The sequence below is a fragment of the Alternaria rosae genome (assembly GCF_020736505.1).
Source record: "Alternaria rosae strain MPI-PUGE-AT-0040 chromosome Unknown BKA58scaffold_5, whole genome shotgun sequence".
NCBI lineage: Eukaryota > Fungi > Ascomycota > Dothideomycetes > Pleosporales > Pleosporaceae > Alternaria > Alternaria rosae.
Window position 1 is genome coordinate 1514194 of NW_025763574.1, and position 20151 is coordinate 1534344.

At 52.1% G+C, this 20151-nt stretch overlaps 5 protein-coding genes across 5 annotated transcripts; 1 reads left to right on the forward strand and 4 right to left on the reverse strand.

The window, feature by feature from the left end:
* Positions 1 to 126: 126 nt before the first annotated feature.
* Positions 127 to 1511, reverse strand: BKA58DRAFT_457883 (uncharacterized protein; the record flags this gene model as incomplete). The annotated part of the gene is made up of 2 exons (XM_046174646.1): positions 953 to 1511; positions 127 to 875 (listed from the first exon to the last, which is right to left on the reverse strand). The coding sequence occupies exons 1-2, from the start codon at positions 1275 to 1277 to the stop codon at positions 127 to 129; spliced, it is 1074 nt and encodes a 357-aa protein (XP_046025294.1). The 5' UTR covers positions 1278 to 1511.
* A 632-nt stretch (positions 1512 to 2143) lies between these two features.
* BKA58DRAFT_420981 (NADP-dependent oxidoreductase domain-containing protein) lies at positions 2144 to 4122 on the reverse strand (the record flags this gene model as incomplete). The annotated part of the gene is made up of 2 exons (XM_046172759.1): positions 2606 to 4122; positions 2144 to 2343 (listed from the first exon to the last, which is right to left on the reverse strand). Exons 1-2 carry the CDS (start codon positions 3711 to 3713, stop codon positions 2144 to 2146), a joined length of 1308 nt encoding a protein of 435 aa, XP_046025295.1. The 5' UTR covers positions 3714 to 4122.
* A 269-nt stretch (positions 4123 to 4391) lies between these two features.
* On the reverse strand, positions 4392 to 6274 carry BKA58DRAFT_176812 (transmembrane amino acid transporter protein-domain-containing protein). Its single transcript, XM_046165300.1, has one exon. The coding sequence runs from the start codon at positions 6066 to 6068 to the stop codon at positions 4440 to 4442; it is 1629 nt and encodes a 542-aa protein (XP_046025296.1). The 5' UTR covers positions 6069 to 6274; the 3' UTR covers positions 4392 to 4439.
* Positions 6275 to 8283: 2009 nt separating this feature from the next.
* On the forward strand, positions 8284 to 9209 carry BKA58DRAFT_315052 (Alpha/Beta hydrolase protein; the record flags this gene model as incomplete). Its single annotated transcript, XM_046167503.1, has 2 exons — positions 8284 to 8770; positions 8824 to 9209. 2 exons carry the CDS (start codon positions 8284 to 8286, stop codon positions 9207 to 9209), a joined length of 873 nt encoding a protein of 290 aa, XP_046025297.1.
* A 738-nt stretch (positions 9210 to 9947) lies between these two features.
* On the reverse strand, positions 9948 to 19939 carry BKA58DRAFT_457896 (uncharacterized protein; the record flags this gene model as incomplete). Its single annotated transcript, XM_046174647.1, has 5 exons — positions 9948 to 10461; positions 10515 to 13568; positions 13618 to 19437; positions 19501 to 19741; positions 19805 to 19939. 5 exons carry the CDS (start codon positions 19937 to 19939, stop codon positions 10139 to 10141), a joined length of 9573 nt encoding a protein of 3190 aa, XP_046025298.1. The 3' UTR covers positions 9948 to 10138.
* Between the last annotated feature and the right edge of the window lie 212 nt (positions 19940 to 20151).

Sequence of the window (20151 nt, forward strand, 5' to 3'; positions counted from 1 at the left end):
CGATGAAAGTTTGTCTGTGACCCGTTCACACGCGGTCCATGGGCTCATCTCGGACTAGCGAAAATCGCCGAAGAAAGCTTCGGTCACTTGAGCGCCCATGGCGGAATTATTTGGTTCTCTATGCCTTTATTGTCTAACGCAAAGTTCTTCGGGTACGTGCATGCTTGCCCAGACATCGCAGGCTAACGAGTTTCGGGAATGTCCAACGCGCGACGTCATTGCCAACCACGATCCACTACGACGGGAACTGCCAGACCGGAGCACCTCATCAAATATTCTCGGTCCATCTTCAAAATACGACCTGAATACGGGAAAATGAATATACGATAATAAACGATCAACAAATACTGGCGGGCCACGATCCACCAGGGTTGGACCCATCTGCAGGGCAGCAGCTCCCTTCTCAACGTCCTCCAGGGTTTTGACGTTCTCACGTAGCTTGCAGCATGTCCAAGCAGCCACCTCAAGTGCCAGTGACCCGGTCAAGACCTCCGAGTTATTGGTGTAAGTAGTGTATGTCGCGCATTCATTGTGTGGGTAATAGTATCGGAGGCGCAGGACGCGTACCGCGTTGTCGAAGAGTTGGTAGTAGGCGAGTCGAATGATCGCGTCCTGGCATGATACCAATACTGTTATTCTCAGGATCACCGTCCAGTCGAATCGACGTTTGACGATGCGGTTGCGGTCGGTTGCTGCAGGATCAGCAGACAAGTCTTCCCAAGCAATGTTGATGAATGTTCCCAAAGAGGTCCATTTCCAAGCACGGAGCTCGATGAAGATCTGGATAAGGTGGCAGTTATAAGGCGATATTGCCAGCCAGGGAATGAACCCGTCGCTGGATGGCACCTTCAGATGCAGCATACCCGAAAATATGGCTAGACATCGTACGATAAGGCTGGTGGCGAAAAGACAATGACAAAGCTAGCGCTTCATTCCTACAAGGAGCGCGAACAGCTAGTGGCAAGTCCGACGAGGCTGGAACAGATGAAGAGCCCGGTGATTAGGCAGGGCGCTTCGAGCATGTCTTTGATGATACATGCTTGGTCTTCTGGATGGTAAAGATCGCCGTACCAGAATTCATGATCTGAATTTTGCCCGTCTGACGTGGGTGGACGGCGTTGTCCAAGAAGAATGACGCATGCGCCAACTGAGACCAGCCATGGTAGCAATACTAAACCCTTAGTAACGCCGGTCAGCATGATGTGTGTTTGGCTGTGCGATCGACGTCGGAACTTGTTGAATGTGAAGGGTTGTGGCCTGGATGTTGGAGGGTGCATGTTGACTTTACACAAGATGATGTATGTCCATGTCTTCGATAGGTCCGCTACCACAAAACATTATTGCGGATATGAGTCTGCGTAATCATAGTGACCGAGCCTTCCCCTCAATCAACGCGCGAGGGTGTGAATGGACTTACCAACATGGACTAGCGCATTATGGCGGACGCTCACTCTCTCACCAGCTTTTTCAGTCCTACGTATCAGCTCCCACCGGTTACGACAGTACACAACCACAACCAAACTTCAGCTCTAACCCGCAACCATCTCGAGGCCACCATGCAGACAGACAATACGCAATCACTGCGCGGACTTGGCACCAAGCAAGATGCGACAAAGATCGGCTTCATGGATCTACCCATAGGTCAGTCAGCAACTTTCGAGTGTGAGAAAGAGCAGTGCGCTAATATTGGCGCCAGAATTGCGCAACACAATATATGCATACTGCAAGACACTTGTATACGAAAGCTTTACTCGCCGATCACCTTTGGTGGACGAAATCGGATATCGGACCTACTTCCATCTCTGTCAGGTCAACTACCAGATTTGCGAAGAAGCGCATCCTTTTGCAGTACCGGAACTTCGCACATCGAGTCCCGCTCAAATATCTTGCCGCCTACATGGACACGTTTCTGGTACCACATCAGGGACACTCTCTGGATGGCATTACCTCCTTCACCTTCCAAACCGATCAACTTTTCTCTCGCGTCAACATAGCTTCGCTTATTCGAGTATGCAAAAAGCGCCCGAACTTCGCTGTCAGGATCAATGGCTTCAGCTCTGTCCGCTCGGATATGCTTATAGCGCGTTTTAGAGCATCCAATCTTAACGTGCAGTTCCAGATATTGATTGATAACTTTCAAGTGCTAAGCACAGATTTGGACAGTTCCACTGCCTCTCAGTGCCGATGGAGCGAGTATCTCGAGATTGCCGTCGAAGGAGTATGGGTTCATGATGATAACAAGGGGCTCAATGTAGACATAGTAGTCAAGTCCGAAGCATCTGAACCGTGGATGGACGATTTTACCAAGATCAACCGCTGGCGCAGGATCTGTGATCACCCTCACTACAAGAAGGAATACGACGCGTGGGTACACAGAACTGGTGCTCTAGGACTTCGGAGACCGAGTGTGTTCTCGGTCAGAGTGGCGAGTGGGGCCCGAACGTAATTGGCCAGCAATGATATGCACATGGATGTGGCTTTCGTTTCGCGACTGAGAAGCGGGTAGAATTCTACGAGGTCACGCAGCTAGTATCTTAGCACACTTATGCGAAACCATGCAATTGCTCGCTCAGGTCCGGACCAGTGCCAACGATTTTGGTCTAACCTTGCTGCCACAAACTCGTAGTATGCCCGTGAAAGCTAACCCCATCAATCTTCCTAATCTCCTCATTACTCAACCTCCACCCCAGCGCCGCACAATTGCTAACAGCCTGCTCCTCCTTCCTCACACCACAGACCGGCGTGATACCCTTGCACATATTGTAATTCAGCGCAACAGCACTCTGCGGTACACCATGCTTATCCGCAATCTTCTTCAATACCAAGTTGACAGGCTCAATGTCCTTCATATCGTAGCTGGAAAAGCGGTACGTCTTCGGCGGTGGGTTGTCAGATGTGTATTTACCCGTGAGGCGACCTTGAGCGAGCGAGGAGTAGGACTGTAAGACGATACCGCGTTCTTTGCAGGCTTGGAGGAGACCAGAGAGTTCTGGTTCGCGGCGGAGGACAGAGAATTCGACTTGGTTGATGGCGAGGGGGACGCCGTATTTGGCTAGTTCGTCTTGCATCTTGATCATATCTACGAGACTGTAGTTTGCCACTCCGACGGTCCTGGTCATGCCTTTTTCCACGCACTCGGCCATACCTTTGGCGATCATGGGGATGGTTTGTAGATGGATGGGGCCGTGGACGAGGTAGATGTCGATGTAGTCAAGGCCGAAGTTCTTGAGTGAGGTTTCGAGTTTCTTCAGAGGGGCCATGGTGGGGTGGAGGACGTCTTTTGCTTGAGGCACGACGAAGTACTTGTCTTGCATGACGAAACTATCCCTTGGCATGTCCTTGACTAGTCTTCCGCAGATTGTCTCGCTCATGCCTGTGCCGTAGACTTGTGCGGTGTCGATGAAGTTGACGCCTTTGCTAACGCAGTACTTCCATGCTGCGACGACATGGGGTTCTTCTTCAGGCTTCCAGTGCCAGGTAGAAGTGTCGCCCCAAGACCATGCACCAATGCACAATTGCGGAGCGTGGACATCACCATTCTTTCCCTTGTACACGACCTTTTTGTCGGTAGTCGGAATCCAGTCTTCTGGCATGACGGCTGCGAGACCATCAAAGGAAGGGTCGACTGGATTGGGCTTTGTGTGCTTGCCGCTGTGGATGCCAGTGACGGCTGACATCCCAGAGGATAGACCAGCTTGAAGGACGTGCTGCATCTTTTTGATCTGATGTTACTGGGACTTAGGTATGATGGAAGGATGATGTTTGGACGGGAAATCAAGGTATCGCCACTTACAGTTATACTTATACTCTCGCTATATCCAGAGATGGATGATACGGCAAGTCGTCGGCATCATGGCGAGTACTTTGTATGATGCGGCAATGATTCTTACATTAATCTTTAGCCTATGCGCAGTGATTGTTCCTGCATGGGTAGTACAAGTCCGGGAATAGATGGATAAGATCCTGATGTATAGGAGGCAAAAGGACGTGATGTTTGAAGTGGATGTCGGGATGATGCGCGGGTGATGTCATGCCTCGAAAACGCTCTGTCATGTGGGTACTCACGACACGGACATGCCAAACCGGTGTCAGAAGTGTAGGGGACGTTTCAATATACTTCGGAGGCACATACTGGGACCGAGAGGTACGTCAACGGTTGTCATTTAGTAGTCGCGGTCGTTCCTCGGTGGTGGCCGGGACCTATCTCCCGAAAAGGCGGTCGCGTTTACCTCATCTGTCAGGACAGTTGCTCAAAGACGACAACACGCATGACTCTCGATGTCTTTCGCTTTGCAACACGTCGATTTAGTATCTTTAGGCGAATTGGACAATGTGGCGAGACTGTAAATGGAACAGGAGGAAGGTTTTGAAGGTGGACTACTTCGTAGGCTGTAAACGTAAAAAGCTTAATTTAATATATACTGAAGAACGTGAAATCTTTACAGGATGCTGTTATCCGCACATGTAAATGCGCCGTTAACATCTGTCGTGGCGAACGTGTTCATCAAAGCGCGAATACTGGCGTACATGCCGGGTACCATCATGAAGAGCGTGACCGACATGATGAACACGTTGAGAGCGGCCGTTGCAAGCTTCTTTGTACTTGATCGCCACTTGCCGTTCCAGTTGAGATGGAACCAGAAAAGCACGGTAACACCCCAGGTGAACCATGATAGCAAAAGCGCGGCGGAAATGTTGAGTAGGGAGCTGAACACCGGAATGGCGTTGGCGAGGATCCAAACGACGACCCAGAACAGGGTAACTGAGAAGATCCAGACAGCCCATTCAGTCTTGTTACCGACATCACCCATTGCGATGGAAGCGCGGCGACCACGCGACGATCCGGTAGCGCTGGATGAGACTTCAGCGTTGAAGCTTCCATCCTTCTTGGCCTGACGAGTGCCGATTTCGCGCAAGAAGAAGACGTGCAGGTAGCGCGCGGCGGTCATGCCGAACACCAGCCCAGTGCCAAGGAGTCCAACAAAGATGATTCCGTAAGCGACCTTTGCCATCAAGGGTTGGAGAGATCCGAGCGCCGGCGAAGCGACAGATTCACCGGAAAGAGCGTAGACGACCGCAGCGACGATGCAGTAGATGGTGGTAGTGGCGCACTTTTCAATAGTAACAGCGCGTGGGTAGTCGCGAGAGGGGTCTTCCATCTCAGCAAGGACAGTCGGGAAAGCTTGATTGCCGCTGAAAGCAAAGGCAATGTTCAGGAACGCAGCGACAGCTTCCGTGAAAGTGGGACTTCCGATAGCTTTCAGGTTGAGAGGTGCTCCCGCATTGCGGGGACCTTGAACACCAAGCACAATCATGACGAACATGACAGCCGAGAAGATTGAGATGGTGCAGGGCCACGATGCCCATGACACGAAACGCATACTCCGCGGTACGCACATCGCCCACATAGCAATGGCCGCGACGACCGAGAAGGCGACCGTGCAGGTCGCGTGTTCGCTGACAGTGTTGAGACCGATCGAGATGGTAACGACTGCTGATGCGCTGATGAGAGCCATGTTGATCAGGAAGCCAATGGCAAAGACGGCTTCGAGCCAGGGGCCACCAAGGACGCGTCCGTAGTCGACAATGTTGAGCATGTACGGATACTTGCGCCAGTACTGGACGAGATTGTAGGCAGTATACAAGCTAAGCATGCCCATGCCGACAATGGCGATGATACCAGGGAAGAATCCAAGGGTGTTCAGAGCGGCTGGCAATGACAAGATACCAATGCCAATCTCGTTCGTCATGAAAATGATGACAGTTTGTGTGGTGTTGAGCTTCTTGGTTCCGGCACTGCTTGTGGGTCGTTTGCTTGCATTCTGGATATCGGATACGTCGCCTAGGTTCGTGTCGTGTTCGGAGGAAGTTTCGAGCTTTTCGGGATCTCCGTGCTTCTTTTGTCGCAAAGGGTCTTCCGGATCGTGAGTAGGGTCTGCTGCAAGGGCTACTGTAGGTCGCTGGGCAGATACGGGCAGATCATTCAGAGCTTTGGGCTTGTTGTCGAGGCCGTGTGTGTGTTGCATGGGAAGGTTGCCGTGGGCAGAAGCGACATCTTTGTGATCCATGGTTAGAGGGAGACCAAGCACTTACGCCTGCATGTACCGAGTGAGTGTGGTCGAGACGGGGAATCGAAACGATAACGAAGATGCGACCAAGAAACGAGCTTGTCAATAAAGAGGCTTGATGAGGGTCAAGCTGAGGAGATAAATAGACTGGTAAAAGAGCAATGGAATGGTCACAGCGCAACGTGGAGTAAATCAAGGACATGGAGAATTACGTATTACCGCACATTGCACGCGGACCAAGACAGTAGCTGGTGGTAGCGTATCGCAGAATGCGTCCAAACTCTAACGGGGACTGTGCACCCAATAATGGCTGGGCTTGAAGGCAGGGTCTCGCTGAGGCGTGGAGACGGAATGGTACTTTTATCCACTTCAGGTATGTGGGCCTCCCTAGATGCCGTATAGATGAAGCTGTTAGTAAAGGAACCGAGCTGGTGTTTCGCGAAACGCGCAAGTGCGGCACGCTGGGTCCTTCCGGACGATGCGCAGCCTTCCCACGCTGCCGTTCCTATTGAACGATGCAACGCGATGCGGAGAAGGGTCTTGGTGACGTCTGATGGTCATCCACGTCGGGAGCGGCCGCGCTAGCGAGAGCCGCATTTGACAACGCGAGAACCGCGCCGAAGCAGCCCGGTGTCACACCCGACAGCTTGGCTACTGTCGTCATCGGTCTGGGCATGTTGTGATCAAGACCATCAAGCTCGAATACCCCAAATAGCCATGTGTAGGAGTGAGCGTGTCCCAGATTACAGGAACACTCCGAGTATTCAGACGATGGACAGACGTTGATTCAGTGTATGCGCCATTTCCAGGACGAAATGGGAAGGAATCCGAAGGATCCATCCGCGACAAGGACATGCCGAGTCGCATTGGCAGTGAATGCGAAAATTTCGCGCGGTAAAACATCGGCTGCAGTCCATAATCTCATCATGTTACATCCAGTGAAAGTGAGGCACTTGGAAACCGGAGTGCACGGATGGTTGGCATGGCGGAGGAGTTGGGAGAGCCAAGGCCAGTCTCATGCGATAAACTTCGAACATATCCGCTTTGAGTCTTGATAGGTCCGTAGACATGTGCAGAGGCACTCCTATCCCAAACTAGGAGCCGCGGACGAGATAAAAGAACCCGGACGAGAGTTGATCTCTCCTTCAATGGTCGCTGTGGGAAGACACTTGGCCGTAGATGTCGATGGATGTCGCATAAGGTATGGGATCGAAATAACCAACGGTATGGTTTCCATGAGGGGCAACACATCAATCATTACTCCAGTGCCGCTGCAAGGTACCGATTTGGCTGCATCTGTGGAGTCGCATGCCGCAAGGGAAGTCGCATAGGAAGACGCAGTGTTCTGCTGCTGGCATGTCGCTTTGGAAAGATGAATCGTGTCGCTCTTGGATAAGGCTTTCTTGGCCAGGAAGGCTGTTAATTCAGTCAGTAAGACGTGGGGAAGACCGAGTAACTCTCCGCAATATCTGGAGCAGGTAAGTCAGACGAGAGTAAGATATTGTAGTCAATGTGGGATGAAGTCGTGGGTATTGTCGGTTGTTGGTCGCATGGAGTAGGAGTTGACGAGAGGCCCCTATTGAGTGGGCACATATTTCGGGTTACGCGTCAGCTGAGTCATGCGCCTTCATTTTCCCATCTATCGCTTCCTCATACGCGATCTTCGATCCACCAATCCCAGATTCTCGGCAACAATCGCGAACCTTCACTATGCGCTTTCTCTTGTTCTCATCGCGAAAGTTGTCTCGGGTTTCCGCACATACTGTGCCCTCTGCAGGCTCCCAAGGTGCGGCGCAGGAGTGGCTGTGAGGCGGCTGTGAGGCGCACGGGGGCCCTAATAGCCGTTCTTTCCGGGCGGAACGGCGCCAAAAAGCTTGGCCTACGACTATCATCACCATTCTCAAACCTTTCGGGGCCACGCAGGAGCGTCAAGCATGTCGACTCCCTTCTTGGCACGTTGTGGTACGCGCATGCCTTTCCCCAGGAATAACCAGGAGGTGAAACGAGATCGATGGCTCGTCCCCACCTCATCTTCGATGTTGCTCCTCCATCTTGTCACCTTCCGCTGACTTTCCCTTTGCCGTGTGTTTGAGCGAGAGTCTGCCGTGTTCCCTGTTTGTTCGATAGTCCGCCCCCGAGATACCTGCCGCTATTCCCGTCGTTGACGAGTCACTCATTTCTGCGTCGCTCCCTCTTCTCATTCTCCACATTCACCATGATACCCCGGATAGCGCTTTCGGCGCTTTTGTACGCCTCCACCGCATTCGCTGTGTGCACCAAACTCGAAGACTGCCCCCAGTTTGAGGCACTCAAGACCGACGAATGCCAAACCTACCATCATTTCCTCGCCCGCGGCTCTACCTCGCCATACCCGGGCCACGTCATCGAGACAGTCGGCAAAGTGTGCAATGCGCTCAACACCAAGGAAAACCCCAAGGCCTGCGGATATGAGGATGTGCAGTACTGGGCCATGAATGGCGGAGAGCGATGGTGCATATCGTCGCACGAGGGAGCCATGAATGGCGCCGAGCAAATGAGGAACTACACTGCCAGGTGTCCGGACAGCCACCTGATCGTGATGGGCTTCAGTCAGGGTGGAAGTGTCGCGCTGGACGTCCTTGGTGGCGGTGGCGGTCCACTCTGGGGCTGCACACAGGAAGACAACCCACCCATGAACATCTCAAGTGCGCCCGGATCCAAGGGTGCGAACTCCAACCTTCTGCCAATATCAAAACGTATACTGACATTTTCACAGTCGTAGCAGCACTTGCTTTCGGTCCCACACGACGTTCCGCAAACCAATCCTTTACCCACGGCGGGGGCGAGATCTCGGATGGCGGCGCACCACGAACCGCAGAGCAGAACGCAGGTCTCCAACCCTATGCCGACGCCGGCAAGCTTCGCGAGTACTGCCAGCCTGGCGACCCTATATGCGCACCCCATACCAAGGACAAGGATATGTCCAAGCACCTTAACTACTTCGACCTATTCGGAGACGAGGCAGCGCAATGGGTCATTGACCTCGCAAAGAAAGCCGAGAGCGGAGATCGTACCTCAGGTGCCAAGAGCATGCTCCACCAGACCGTCTCGCACCCCATCGCCAACGTGTTCGTCCTGATCTTCGTGCTATTTGCCATATAGTAAGTTCCTTCCATACATTTGCAGTAGTACCATAGAAGCGCGATAGACGGAACGGCGTTGAAAGACTGGCTTTGCAATCATACAGAATGAAGACTTATACCTTGCAGTTTTGCAGTGAGGAAGTTCGCCGTATGGAAGACCACACGCTTCCCCATGTACACCCGCGTCAGCTCGACCGAATCCGTATGAGCGCGAGAAGCCCAGTTCCACCGCCGGACCCGAGTTGGACAAACACACGTTGCAAGTCTTGGAGATGCTTGGCGCCAAAGGTGTGGCGTTGCAGAGCCGCATATCCGGGATGAAGAGAAGAGGTAGCGCCACACCAGCCAAGAATGGACGAGAGATCTTTGAAGAAGAACGAAGGATGTTTAAATGGGGGACGCGCCGAATATGTACCTTTGTCGTACATGCCGAGATACCCTTCCATTGTACCATACTATATGGATATAGCTACATTTAGTACTAGTCGACCGGATCGGCTAATCAAGATATATTAACTTCGCATCTGGCCCTTTCCCGCAATCTCCGTATCCCGTCCTTCCAGCATCAAAACTGACCGTGTTGCAACGTTTTATCATCAATAGACTTGCCTCGCCAGGTGTGACTTGAAATCGTGTCGCAATTTGCAGCATACATACAATCAAATGTTGCCAACCAGAGAGTTTCTAAAACATTGTATACTCAGATCCAAGATTTTTCTTTGTAGAACGGGACATGGATATGGCCAACCTTGGCGCAGTTTGAGTGAACACTGACGACCCGTTCCGTGATTTGCTACCTATGCTTTTTCTCCAGCAGTATATCTATCATCTGTCACGTCGTGCATGGGGAATGTGTAATTTTGGGCGCATCGCGAATCGCGTGTGAACCTTTTCCTGTTGCTATCGTGCTATTATACATGAGCCAACCGGCGCGCAAGGCGCATAAGTTTACTCCCCTTCCTCCGCATCAATGAAGGCCTCGTCGCCACTCGACTCAAACCCTTCGTCCTCACCTTCCGAGTCATCAACATGCTCAGCGGCCGGAACAAACTCCTCATCGTCGTCGTGGTCATCTTGATCTTCCTCGTCTTGAGCATCGAGCTGGCCGGGTACAGCTCGGGCGACATGCTGACGTAAAGCCGGATCGTCTCCAAGCGCGACCTTGCGGAAGAACGGATGATTTGCCGTAAGTGGCTTGCCAGTAGTGACGAAACCCATGGGGGTGTGCTCGAAGTCTTGACCCTTGCGGCGCTGAGCAAGCCATTCGTGTACTGTACAAATAGTTAGTAAACTGTTTTCTGTTACATTTCCGGATGATACGTACCAAAACTCAGAGGCTTCTTTGCGAATGCACCCTTCTCCGGGTGCTGGGATAGATTCTCATCGAGGCCAAGGTACTCCAGCAACAGGTAGTACTCATCCCACTCGAGGTAAAGACGCCCAGCGAAAAGCCCCATCTCGACCCGAAGCCAGACGGGAGCTTGGAAGTCTGCAGGTAGAGCCGGTATCGCATAGTAGTCAAGCTGGTTGAAATGAAGCATCCTTCGCGTGACGGGTGCCGCATAGATGATGAGGTGGACGTTGACATTATCTTGAAGCGCCTGTTGCTCTTGCATGATCGGGATGAGCTGGTTGGCTTCCTCAGGGCTAATAAGGAGTGCTTGTTGGCTGATTGTGCTCCAAATAATCCAATGAGAGGAACGTATGTAATTGTCGTTGGGAGCGTAAACCTCGATTGTACGAGAGAACTCAGCTGAGATCCACGAACCGGACTTCATCGAAGAATTGACCGTATGCTTGAGGCCTAGTGAGGTCATACGTCCCAATACCGAAAACATGGGTTGATAGGCATCGCTTCCAGGAACGAGACGCCCGAACTCTGCGAAATGTCGAATGTCTTCATGCAGCTTTTCTGTCTTATGTGGGTTGAACAGGATGGCTTGTTGTACTTCCCGGACGTTTTCAACCTCGACTTCTACCTCGCGCTCAGCCTCACGCTCTTGCTCAATTTCCACCTCTTCTAGTGCTGATGCATGGACGGCCGAACCTCGGTCCTGGAAATGTTTCTTGCGTTTCACAAGCTCGGTATAGATGCTCTGCAGCGAAGGTTTCCATGCGATGGTGGCATTGTTGGGACCTGCCCGCCGGTGACGCTCACCTTTTGGTTCATATAGCTGTTTCAGGGAGAGTGCCTCTTTGATACGGACTGTTGCAAGATAAGCCTCTCGCGATGGAACATCCTGCAGGTATTCGGGATATTCCAACCGGGCTTGCTCTTGCTGCAGATAATGCGACGTTTGTGCAAAATAGGAGGGCTCAAGCTGTTCCATAGCGTCGCAGGTCTGACCAAACACCCATCGAAGAACATCACCCGAAGTGGGTTGGTGGAACGCACTGGTGCCCTTTGGCAGCCGGTCCAGTATACCCTGGTGGACTTCAACCGGCGAGAAGAACGTGATCGACTGGGTTTGACCAAGAAGTCGGAGTCTCATGGCAGCCTGTACCAATGTGTCCTTTGTCAAATGTTGCCCAAGCGTCAAGGCGGCCCTTGCGTGTGGTGGAAATTTGATGTCGGTACCTCTGCAGTGGCTCTCATCTAAGTACACAACGCATCGATCCAGATCGTCGACGAATGGCGATGCGACGAGTGGTACGCGTCTTCCCGTACGATACAATGCCCATACACGATGATCATCGTCAAAGTACACAGCTGCTGCTGCATCATGGTCGGCATCAAGCCAGGCTTTGGCGAAGTCTTTGTTCGAGTGCTCGAGAACTTGAGCACCGGCATCAATCAGGATTCGTATGCGTCCATCTTGGTTGAAGTTAATCAGGTTGTTTGGGAGATGATGAGTTTGGTAGTGACCGTTCTTCAGAACATGCGTGTGGCGATTAGCGAGGTTCTCGAGCAGGTCCTTCTCAGTCCACCGCGCTCCATTCCCAAAGGTCATGCGTATGTATGACTGATTGCGAGGTGCCAGCAAATAGTAGGGAACTTCTGCGTTGGTATGCGCTAGTTGAGGAAGATCTTGCTGTTGCACTAGCAGGGGAAGCTGGTGCCTCGAATCGTTTGTACCAGAAAAGCCAGTGATACGGGCTCCCATGGTACCCTGGAAGGATGGGAAAAGGTTCCAGCCAGATGCCTGAAGCTTGAGGCTAAAGGTCTTCGCATATTTGGGAAACACAAAGTTGTTCAAGTAGAAGTCCATGAGGGAGGTACTGAAGCGTACGACCCGATAGAGATCGCTCAGTTGCCGCATGTCTTCGGCATTAATGGCGGCATAGTCATCTAGCTCTTTCGGGATGTCAAAGCCCTTGGGGAACCACTTCTCATACTGGATGCTGGGTTCGTCCGTCTTGACTAGGTGGGCAAAGGCTTCCTTGAACTGAGAGCCAGTCAGGCCTTGATAATAGAACGACAGACACGTCAAGGTGATTGCAACATCGGGATGGCCCCACTCAGCTGTAGGAGATGGTACACCCTTGGCTAGGTACGGCACCGCGATCGGTGCGCGTGTTGGATGCAGACCATATTGCACATTCCAGCGCTTGCGCAGGGTCGTTATCAAGATACGATGCACGAACATTCCACGGAGCAAATTGATAGCCCGCATCAAAGTTGGCTTGTCTCGGAAGAAGCTGGTGATCCTGGATGTTGTTTGACTGCGCACAGTTGGTTTCGAGATATAGGCCTGTACATCTCTGACGAGAGCGGCTGGGTACTCGGCACAAGGTAGTATCGACGGAGTCTGGCCCTTGCAGATGATCCTGACCAACAGCTCGATCAAGTAATCCTCAGCGTCTTTACGCAGGAAATAGATGAGAGGAAACCCACTGCTGCCGCGATTGACTACCTCGATGCTGCGAGGATAGCGTGACTGGACGTTTGAAGAAAAGTCCTTCACCAGGTGGAGACATGCCTGAATGACTTGCCAGCGCATCGGATGACCGTCCACTGTCGTCTGTGTACCGGATGGATATATGAGTTGCGTCCTGATTGCCAACGAAATGTCGCATTCGTCCAGAACATCGCGGGTATGTCGATCAAACCAGCGCTGTGTGTCGATCATCATAGAGGCTGTTTCCAGGTTCTCGTCACAGAGTTGTTGTAGTCCACTCAGCTTGAACGAGAGCACATGCTCTGGCAATGCAATAAACACACCGCGACGATCTTTCAAGCGTGCATGAATTTTTCCGTACAAACTCATCAACGCTTTGGTCGGAGGAGTCTTTCGAGAGAAGGGTATATGCATGAGCTCGCGATCGACTAATCCGCCTAGTTTGGCTTGCATTACTTGCGCCGACTGGAGTAAGAGAGCCCTTGGGACTACGACACGAGCGAGATCAGTCCGATCAGCAAGAAGTGATGCTACCATGGCTACTACATGTCAGTTGAGGGAGGTCCAAATGATAACACTGATACTTACGAAGAATACATGATGTCTTGCCTTTGCCCATTAAAAGTTGCAGAACTGAGTTTTCGTCCGACTGCGGTGAGATCGTCGCTAGCGCAACTTGTACCTGCTCTTCTCGGATGAGGATATCGCCATCGATCTCCAGTAGTAGCCAGTCCGGATAGTCCACAGGATCCCAATTGCTGTGGCCTTCATTCGCCCATTCATCCCGCTCTTGCTGATTCTTCCCCCTCTTCCGAGCGTCCTGGATGCGAAGTAGTCGTTGGAGTCTGCTTACAGCCACACCAAAAGCTATCATTGCTTCTTTGGTGCCGGTGCCAAAAGTGGTGCTGGAACCGACTCGAAGCGCTGTGAGAAGTTCTACCGTCGTCAACCGGGGCCACGTATCCGCCAGCTGAAGCCATTTTGCTTGCGGATCATGTTGTTGGAGAGCATTGCGAATTCGTTCAACTACCGCTGTTGCTGAGTCTCTAGCCGATATGATATTCTCTGTTGTGATCTGAGGATAGGTGCCATGAGTTGTATGCTGCACGTACGATATCCGCTCCTGAAGAGCATCAATGCTTGCGTTCATTTCTTTCGCATATCTGAACTGCACGAAAGAAGCTGGGTCTTTGAAGTTGGCTACGATGCTTCTCAGACTCTCAATCTCCCGCGGTTGCGAGTTAGACACTCGAGGATGGAATGTCGTCTTCTTGCCTTGAGGGGTACCCGTGAAGTTGTGTGTCTTGATAAGATGATTCGCAATGTTGCCCGATCTGACAGCTAAAGCTCCGGTGTAGGAACCGACAGCGAGAGAACGCACCTCCCCTGGCGCTTCAACGTGGATGGTTGGCGCCTTCAACAGGTCTGAAAGCGACAGGTCATCGTGCTCTCTAGATCTTGTGGAATATAGGGACAAAGGTAGCAGCTCCATGCTTGGAGTCACCTTGATGTCTGAGCCAGTCTCCGTCCGGAAGAGTACCTCCTGTACCTGTTCAAGATATAGCGCCAACTCATGATTGCGCGTAAGGCGTTTCCATTCCGAAGCTACGTCAGCTAGAGCCCGTTCGACGTCGACGTATGTCGGGTCAATCGTGACCAATACTTTCGGGTCGATATCCGAAGTTGGCCACTGCTCCACCATCGAGCTAGCCAGTAGCTCGCAGGCTCGATCGACACTTGGGCCATGTAAGCTTTCGGCTTTGAATAGCTGTGAACGTTTCTTGAAACCGGTCTCGGCGAACGGCATTCGTGCTTTCTCCATAAGCGATATAAGATAGGACACAGGAGGCGCTCCATCTACTCGAAAGTGATAGTAAGCGGTGTGTGTAGGGGCAGGTATGGTCCGGATGTCAGGGATCATTGCGAAAGATATGAGGACACGGAGAAGGTTTAGGTCCGCATTTGAAGAGAACGCGATAGTTCCTAAAAGGAACATCAAGCCAAACCTATCGTCGACACTACATTGTAGCGACTTCTGAGCAAGCGCACCCCACTCGGTTTTGATGTCGACAGCAAGGTGGTCGGTAAGTAGACATTTACGATAGTATTTGTCATAACCGCCGACGACTGGAGCATCGTGAAGGAGCGCAACCAGTGTAGTGTCCAGTGAGTAAGTTGATTTCCAATCAAGAAGCAATTTCGATACCTCGAGCACATCCAAGCGATCTCGTGAAGCTTTCCGAGCATCGCGTGCGCTGTAGATGGTGTCCCAACGGCCATCTTTCTTAGTTTCGCGATCAACGGACCTTGCAACTGCTCGAGCGGCCAGATGAACTTTCCCCGGGTCTAGTTTATCCATCTCCTGGATGTTGCGGTCGAGGTAGAACTGGGACAAGTCGGAAGAAGTTTGTAGTATCTTGGCAACCGCATTGGCATAGCGATCGTCTTGCATGTGCACTGTGCATTCTGGACGCCACAGTACCGTCTCCATACACCTGGCATCTGGCGGGTAATACCCTCGCTTCGGTGATAGTTCCGCAATGCAGTTCAATGTAGATATCTCGTCGCGTAGCAGTGGGTTCCAAGGTTGATAGGCACCCGTTTGGAGGAGGTAGAGAGCCTCTTCTTTGCCCGTCCTCCGGGTCAGTGGATCAGCAATAGCATGCGATGTGTAGGCATGTAGCAAGGCTTTCATGTAAAGAAGGCGAGGTTCGGGAGCGCAGTCGATACGTCCCAAGACGTCGTTGATCGCGTACTTGAGGTATACGCCTTGACCCATCTCTATATCAACGAATACGTGGGGACCGTCTTTCGAAACCCGAATGCCTCCCCAAGGAATGAGTATGCTCTTCTGCCGACGATTGGCAACAGATTGGACGACGATTTTGTTCATGAGGCCATACCAGGTCCCAGCATCTTGGTAAGGTGAAATGATGGCACCAAGTCGCAACGAGTGTAGCAAACCTTCTTGGTTAATGTGAAAGCTCAATTCCATTCGCTTCAACTCCACGGAAATTCTTCCGTCAGCCGACGCGAACACCAAGATCTGGGAGGGGAACTCGAAGTGAGTGAATATCCGGGTGATGATCTTGACCAGGTCGCTTCCCGAGTCTAACAAAGTCGTCTGCGATGGCTCTCGGAATCGCCGAACGGCATGATAGAAGCCAGATGGGTGGCAATGTATCCACCAATTCCCGAGCTTAACCGTCCAAGCAAGGTTTTGGCGGATCTCGACATGACCACTGTAGACGTGCAGCCAGTGGTAGCAATCTTCGACCAACGGTCTAGGAAGGTCGGGTGTAGGGCCTTGCACACCAAAAATATGGCTGGGGATGAATTCGAGCAGCTCGCCGCCTTGATCAGCCCGAATGATTAGCCTCTTGTTGCGGTAGCCCAGATGAATCCAATGGCCACGTATGGGCTCTGACAGTGCAAAATCCATGCCACGTAGAGGCGAAGGATACACAATTGGATTCTTATCACCAAGGACGTGTCGATATGTGTCATCCATACGGTAGGACTGAGGAAGTGTTCCCATCTCTTGCCCGTCGATAAGTAGGGTGCCATATACATAGTCGTAATGCACAAAGTAGGAGTGCTGCTCAGCTGTTGACTGCAGCGTATATGACAGGTACCAAGTGTCAGAAACGACCGCCAAACCGGGCTCGGTAGTGTCGTCTTCTCCACGTACATGCCATACGGCATCTAAGGCAGCTCTGAACGTCCCTGTATTCCTCATGATGGCCTCTTTCATGGCCTCACGATGCTCGTAAGCGAAGAGTGTGTCTTGGGCGATGGCGTTGCGCATATTGAACGGCATTTTGTCGAACCTTCCCGCCAAATTGTATCGCAGCGAGATCGAAGCGTCAAGATACATGCGAAGACCCTGTGGGGCTCCCGACCAGTCGTCAGTGTACATTGTCTGCTTGCACAAGAGTGATGCCCATATAGCTGGCTGTAACACGTTCGGATCTTCCGTTACCATGGGCTGCAGCTCGCGACGCCAGCCGTCGGTGATCTTGCGGGCTTCATGGAGAAGTTCCCTTCCTTCGTTGCAGACTAATATGCTTGGACTCAGTGAGGTCACCTTGAGTAGGATAGTGATGAGGATCTCCATCTGTACGGGCTCGCGCCAGTTTCGCCGGATCGCTTCCATTCGATAACGGACTTGCTGCAGGAGCTTGCTGCAAAGACCATCATCCAACAGAGAGCGATGAGTGTCGGTGTACTCGGTTTCGGCCGTACGGTCTGACCCTAGCTGAAGTACCAGACGTAAGACGAGCGACCATGTGGACTCCGACGAAAAGTTGATATTGGTTGAGCCCAATTCCCTGAGAAGGTCGAGCCACCTTGAGTGAGTGCCGACTAAGAGACCTTGGAGTGCTGTAAATTCATGGACGCCAACGCCTTGAGGGCACCTAGCTTGGTTCGCCTGAATCTCGTTCGATGTCGGCCACACAAAGTAATTGAGTCCAAGTGACATGAGCGGCGAATTGAGAGGAAGCTTCACGGGGAAATGATGCCAAAAGGAAGCTTTACCGCATCTGTCTGTCCATGCCTCACCAACACTGTCGTAGTACCTGGGCTTGAGGCCACAAGTCCGGATGACCTCGTCTACTCCGATTGGAAAACCCCAGTTTGCGTAATGGCACTCTAGATGAGCCTTCTTGTACGAGCCCAGAGTCACTCGACAGCTGGTTCTGCTGACGTATGGGCGAAGCTGTGTGTACTCCCGGACGAGCGACATCCGATCAAGCCTATCGGTCGGCTCGCGACAAAGAGTCGATAATATAAGCCAAGTTGCGTCTCGATAGGCAGCGAATACTTCTGGGCACTGTAGCTCGAACAGTGCTGCTTTGGCAGCCGGCTCATAGCTTGGCAATGGATGCTCGTAGATCTGGATCCTTATGCCTTTAGCTTCTTGGTTGAGGTTATGCCATTCGCAAGGAAGGCGATGACGTGACTCAGGCATGCCATCCCAGGCAACGAAAGCATCCCAGATACACTCCTTCTCATTTCGCTTGTCGATAGTTTGAGCATGGCGCCGGCTCTTCTCTTCCCATTCGATGTGCTTCGCGTCATAGGCAATATCAGCTTTTGCCTCAATATCTTCTCGCATTGCACATAGTTCGCCCTGATGGTCTTCCCGATCGTAATACTGTACAGCAAAGCAATCGTCGGCAGGATCGTCGAAGATAGTTCTGGACTGCACACTTGATCGTGCGCGAAAGCGAGCTTTCAAATACATGCGTACTTTTTGACTCCGAATCATCTCTTCGTGTGTAAGGAGCTGGATGGGATCTAACAGATCCGGATCGAACCCAGGATGGTATTCCTCGAGCAACGGGTAGCATGTTACAGCATCCTTATCCATGAGAACCCAAAGCTCCATGAGGTGGAGCAACTGCTGGCTCTTCTGGTTGGGATACGCCTGGTCTACGGCGTTGATGTTGGTGACGTACTCATGAATCACCTTACTCAACCGGATGGCTCGGAGGCCTTCTGATTGCGTTGAACGCTTGGCAGGAAGAACAACATCCTCGAGGAGCTTTGACGAAGCGACATGGCTTTCCAAAGCACGCATGTAGGGTCTTACAGAAGCGACGGATCGCTCGAAAAGCTGCAGATGCTCGGAAGCAGTTCGTTGTTGAGGTCGTGGAGAGTATCCGTGTTCCACTAGCACTCCTTTCAAGAATCTACCGCTGTTCATCAAACGAAGTTGGAACTCATGAGGATGGGCGTGCTGACGTAGCTTTGGGATGTAGCGTTCCCGTGACTGCCTATGGGTACGCCAGACTTGCTTCAAGTACCCACCAGTAGTTGCCAGGGAGGACTCAAAACTACCACCTAAGGACAGCATAAGATTGGAATACCTGTTGTAGGCGGACCTATCGGCACCATGAACATCGGAGGTAAGCTTGGCGAGGCGACGACCTAGCTTCTGACGCAGTGAGAAGGCTGCATCAAGGGGTATCTTCTTCAACACGTCTTCCAATAGCTGCGCATGCAGGAGACACATCAATGTCTTGTAGTGGAGTCTTCCGACCTCTGCACCCAAGTGGTGATACAAGTAACGCTGGACTGCTACTCGGAGGACCAGATAGAAAGCGGATCTCCTCCAGGGTGTCCGCGCGTTATCGAAGGTAACCGTGTCGCGCACGCGCTTTCGTAGAAGGGCAACCGCAACTGCAGCGCCATTGGCCTCCAGTATAGTCATCAACAAGCCAGATATGAGAGCGGGGTCACTGGTGTCCCGGATCTCTGGTATTGTAGCGGCTGCCTTCCAAGTGACAGCGGCAAACTTGGTGACCGACTCACTACTAGCTTGTTCAACGAAAGTGGCGATCGCTTCCTGGAAAGATTCTTCGTTGAGAGTCGAAGCTGGGACGGATACCGCGCAGCCGGGGACTACACGTATTGCAAGGTTACTATTTGAGCAACACCGAAGTCATGTATGTGTCATCCACTTACAGTCCCATTGTAGCGCGCCTTTGGCAGCAAGCACCTTGTCAGCTGTTGCAGATGTCTCGAAAGCTTCGAAGACGATGTTGCGCTCTCCGGAGTTGTCGTGGGGATACACGAGCAAAGCGCAGTTCTGGGGTGCGATGTGCAGAACGAGCATTTTGCCATGGCCGAAGTCGCGAAGCTCCTTTATCAGTGCTGTCTTGCCAATGGTTCCGTCGACGCTGAGCACTTGACATGCGAGCAATGTCTCCCGCAGTCCTTGGACGTGCGAAGCAACATCTGCAGCGACATGGGGGGTGAGCTTTGCAACTGCGTCCAGCATGCGCTTCAAGAGAGCCTCTTCGACGCGATGCAGATTGCCATCTTCGCGGCCAGGTACATTGCGGGGCAGTGTGATATGATTATACTGCTGTTCGAGAAATGGAACCCGCGCGGCGGATACCATCGCTATTTTGGGTGCCTGCTGCAACGAGGCAGCGGGCTGGGGCAAGTACGAGTGTGAAAGTACGCAATACTGCGGGGGCGGGATATTACGATGTTGTGAAGTGGCAGGTGGTGATGTTGTCGGAAACGCGACTGCTCGGTGGGAGCGCGTTACCAGGGTTGATTTGGGTGCCAAGCATTGCGTTGCTAGGCGGCAGCAACGCGTAGACGCCC

Coding starts and splice junctions, on each gene's coding strand:
- BKA58DRAFT_176812 (XM_046165300.1), bottom strand. CDS start 6,068: ATGGATCACAAAGATGTCGCTTCTGCCCACGGCAACCTTCCCATGCAA.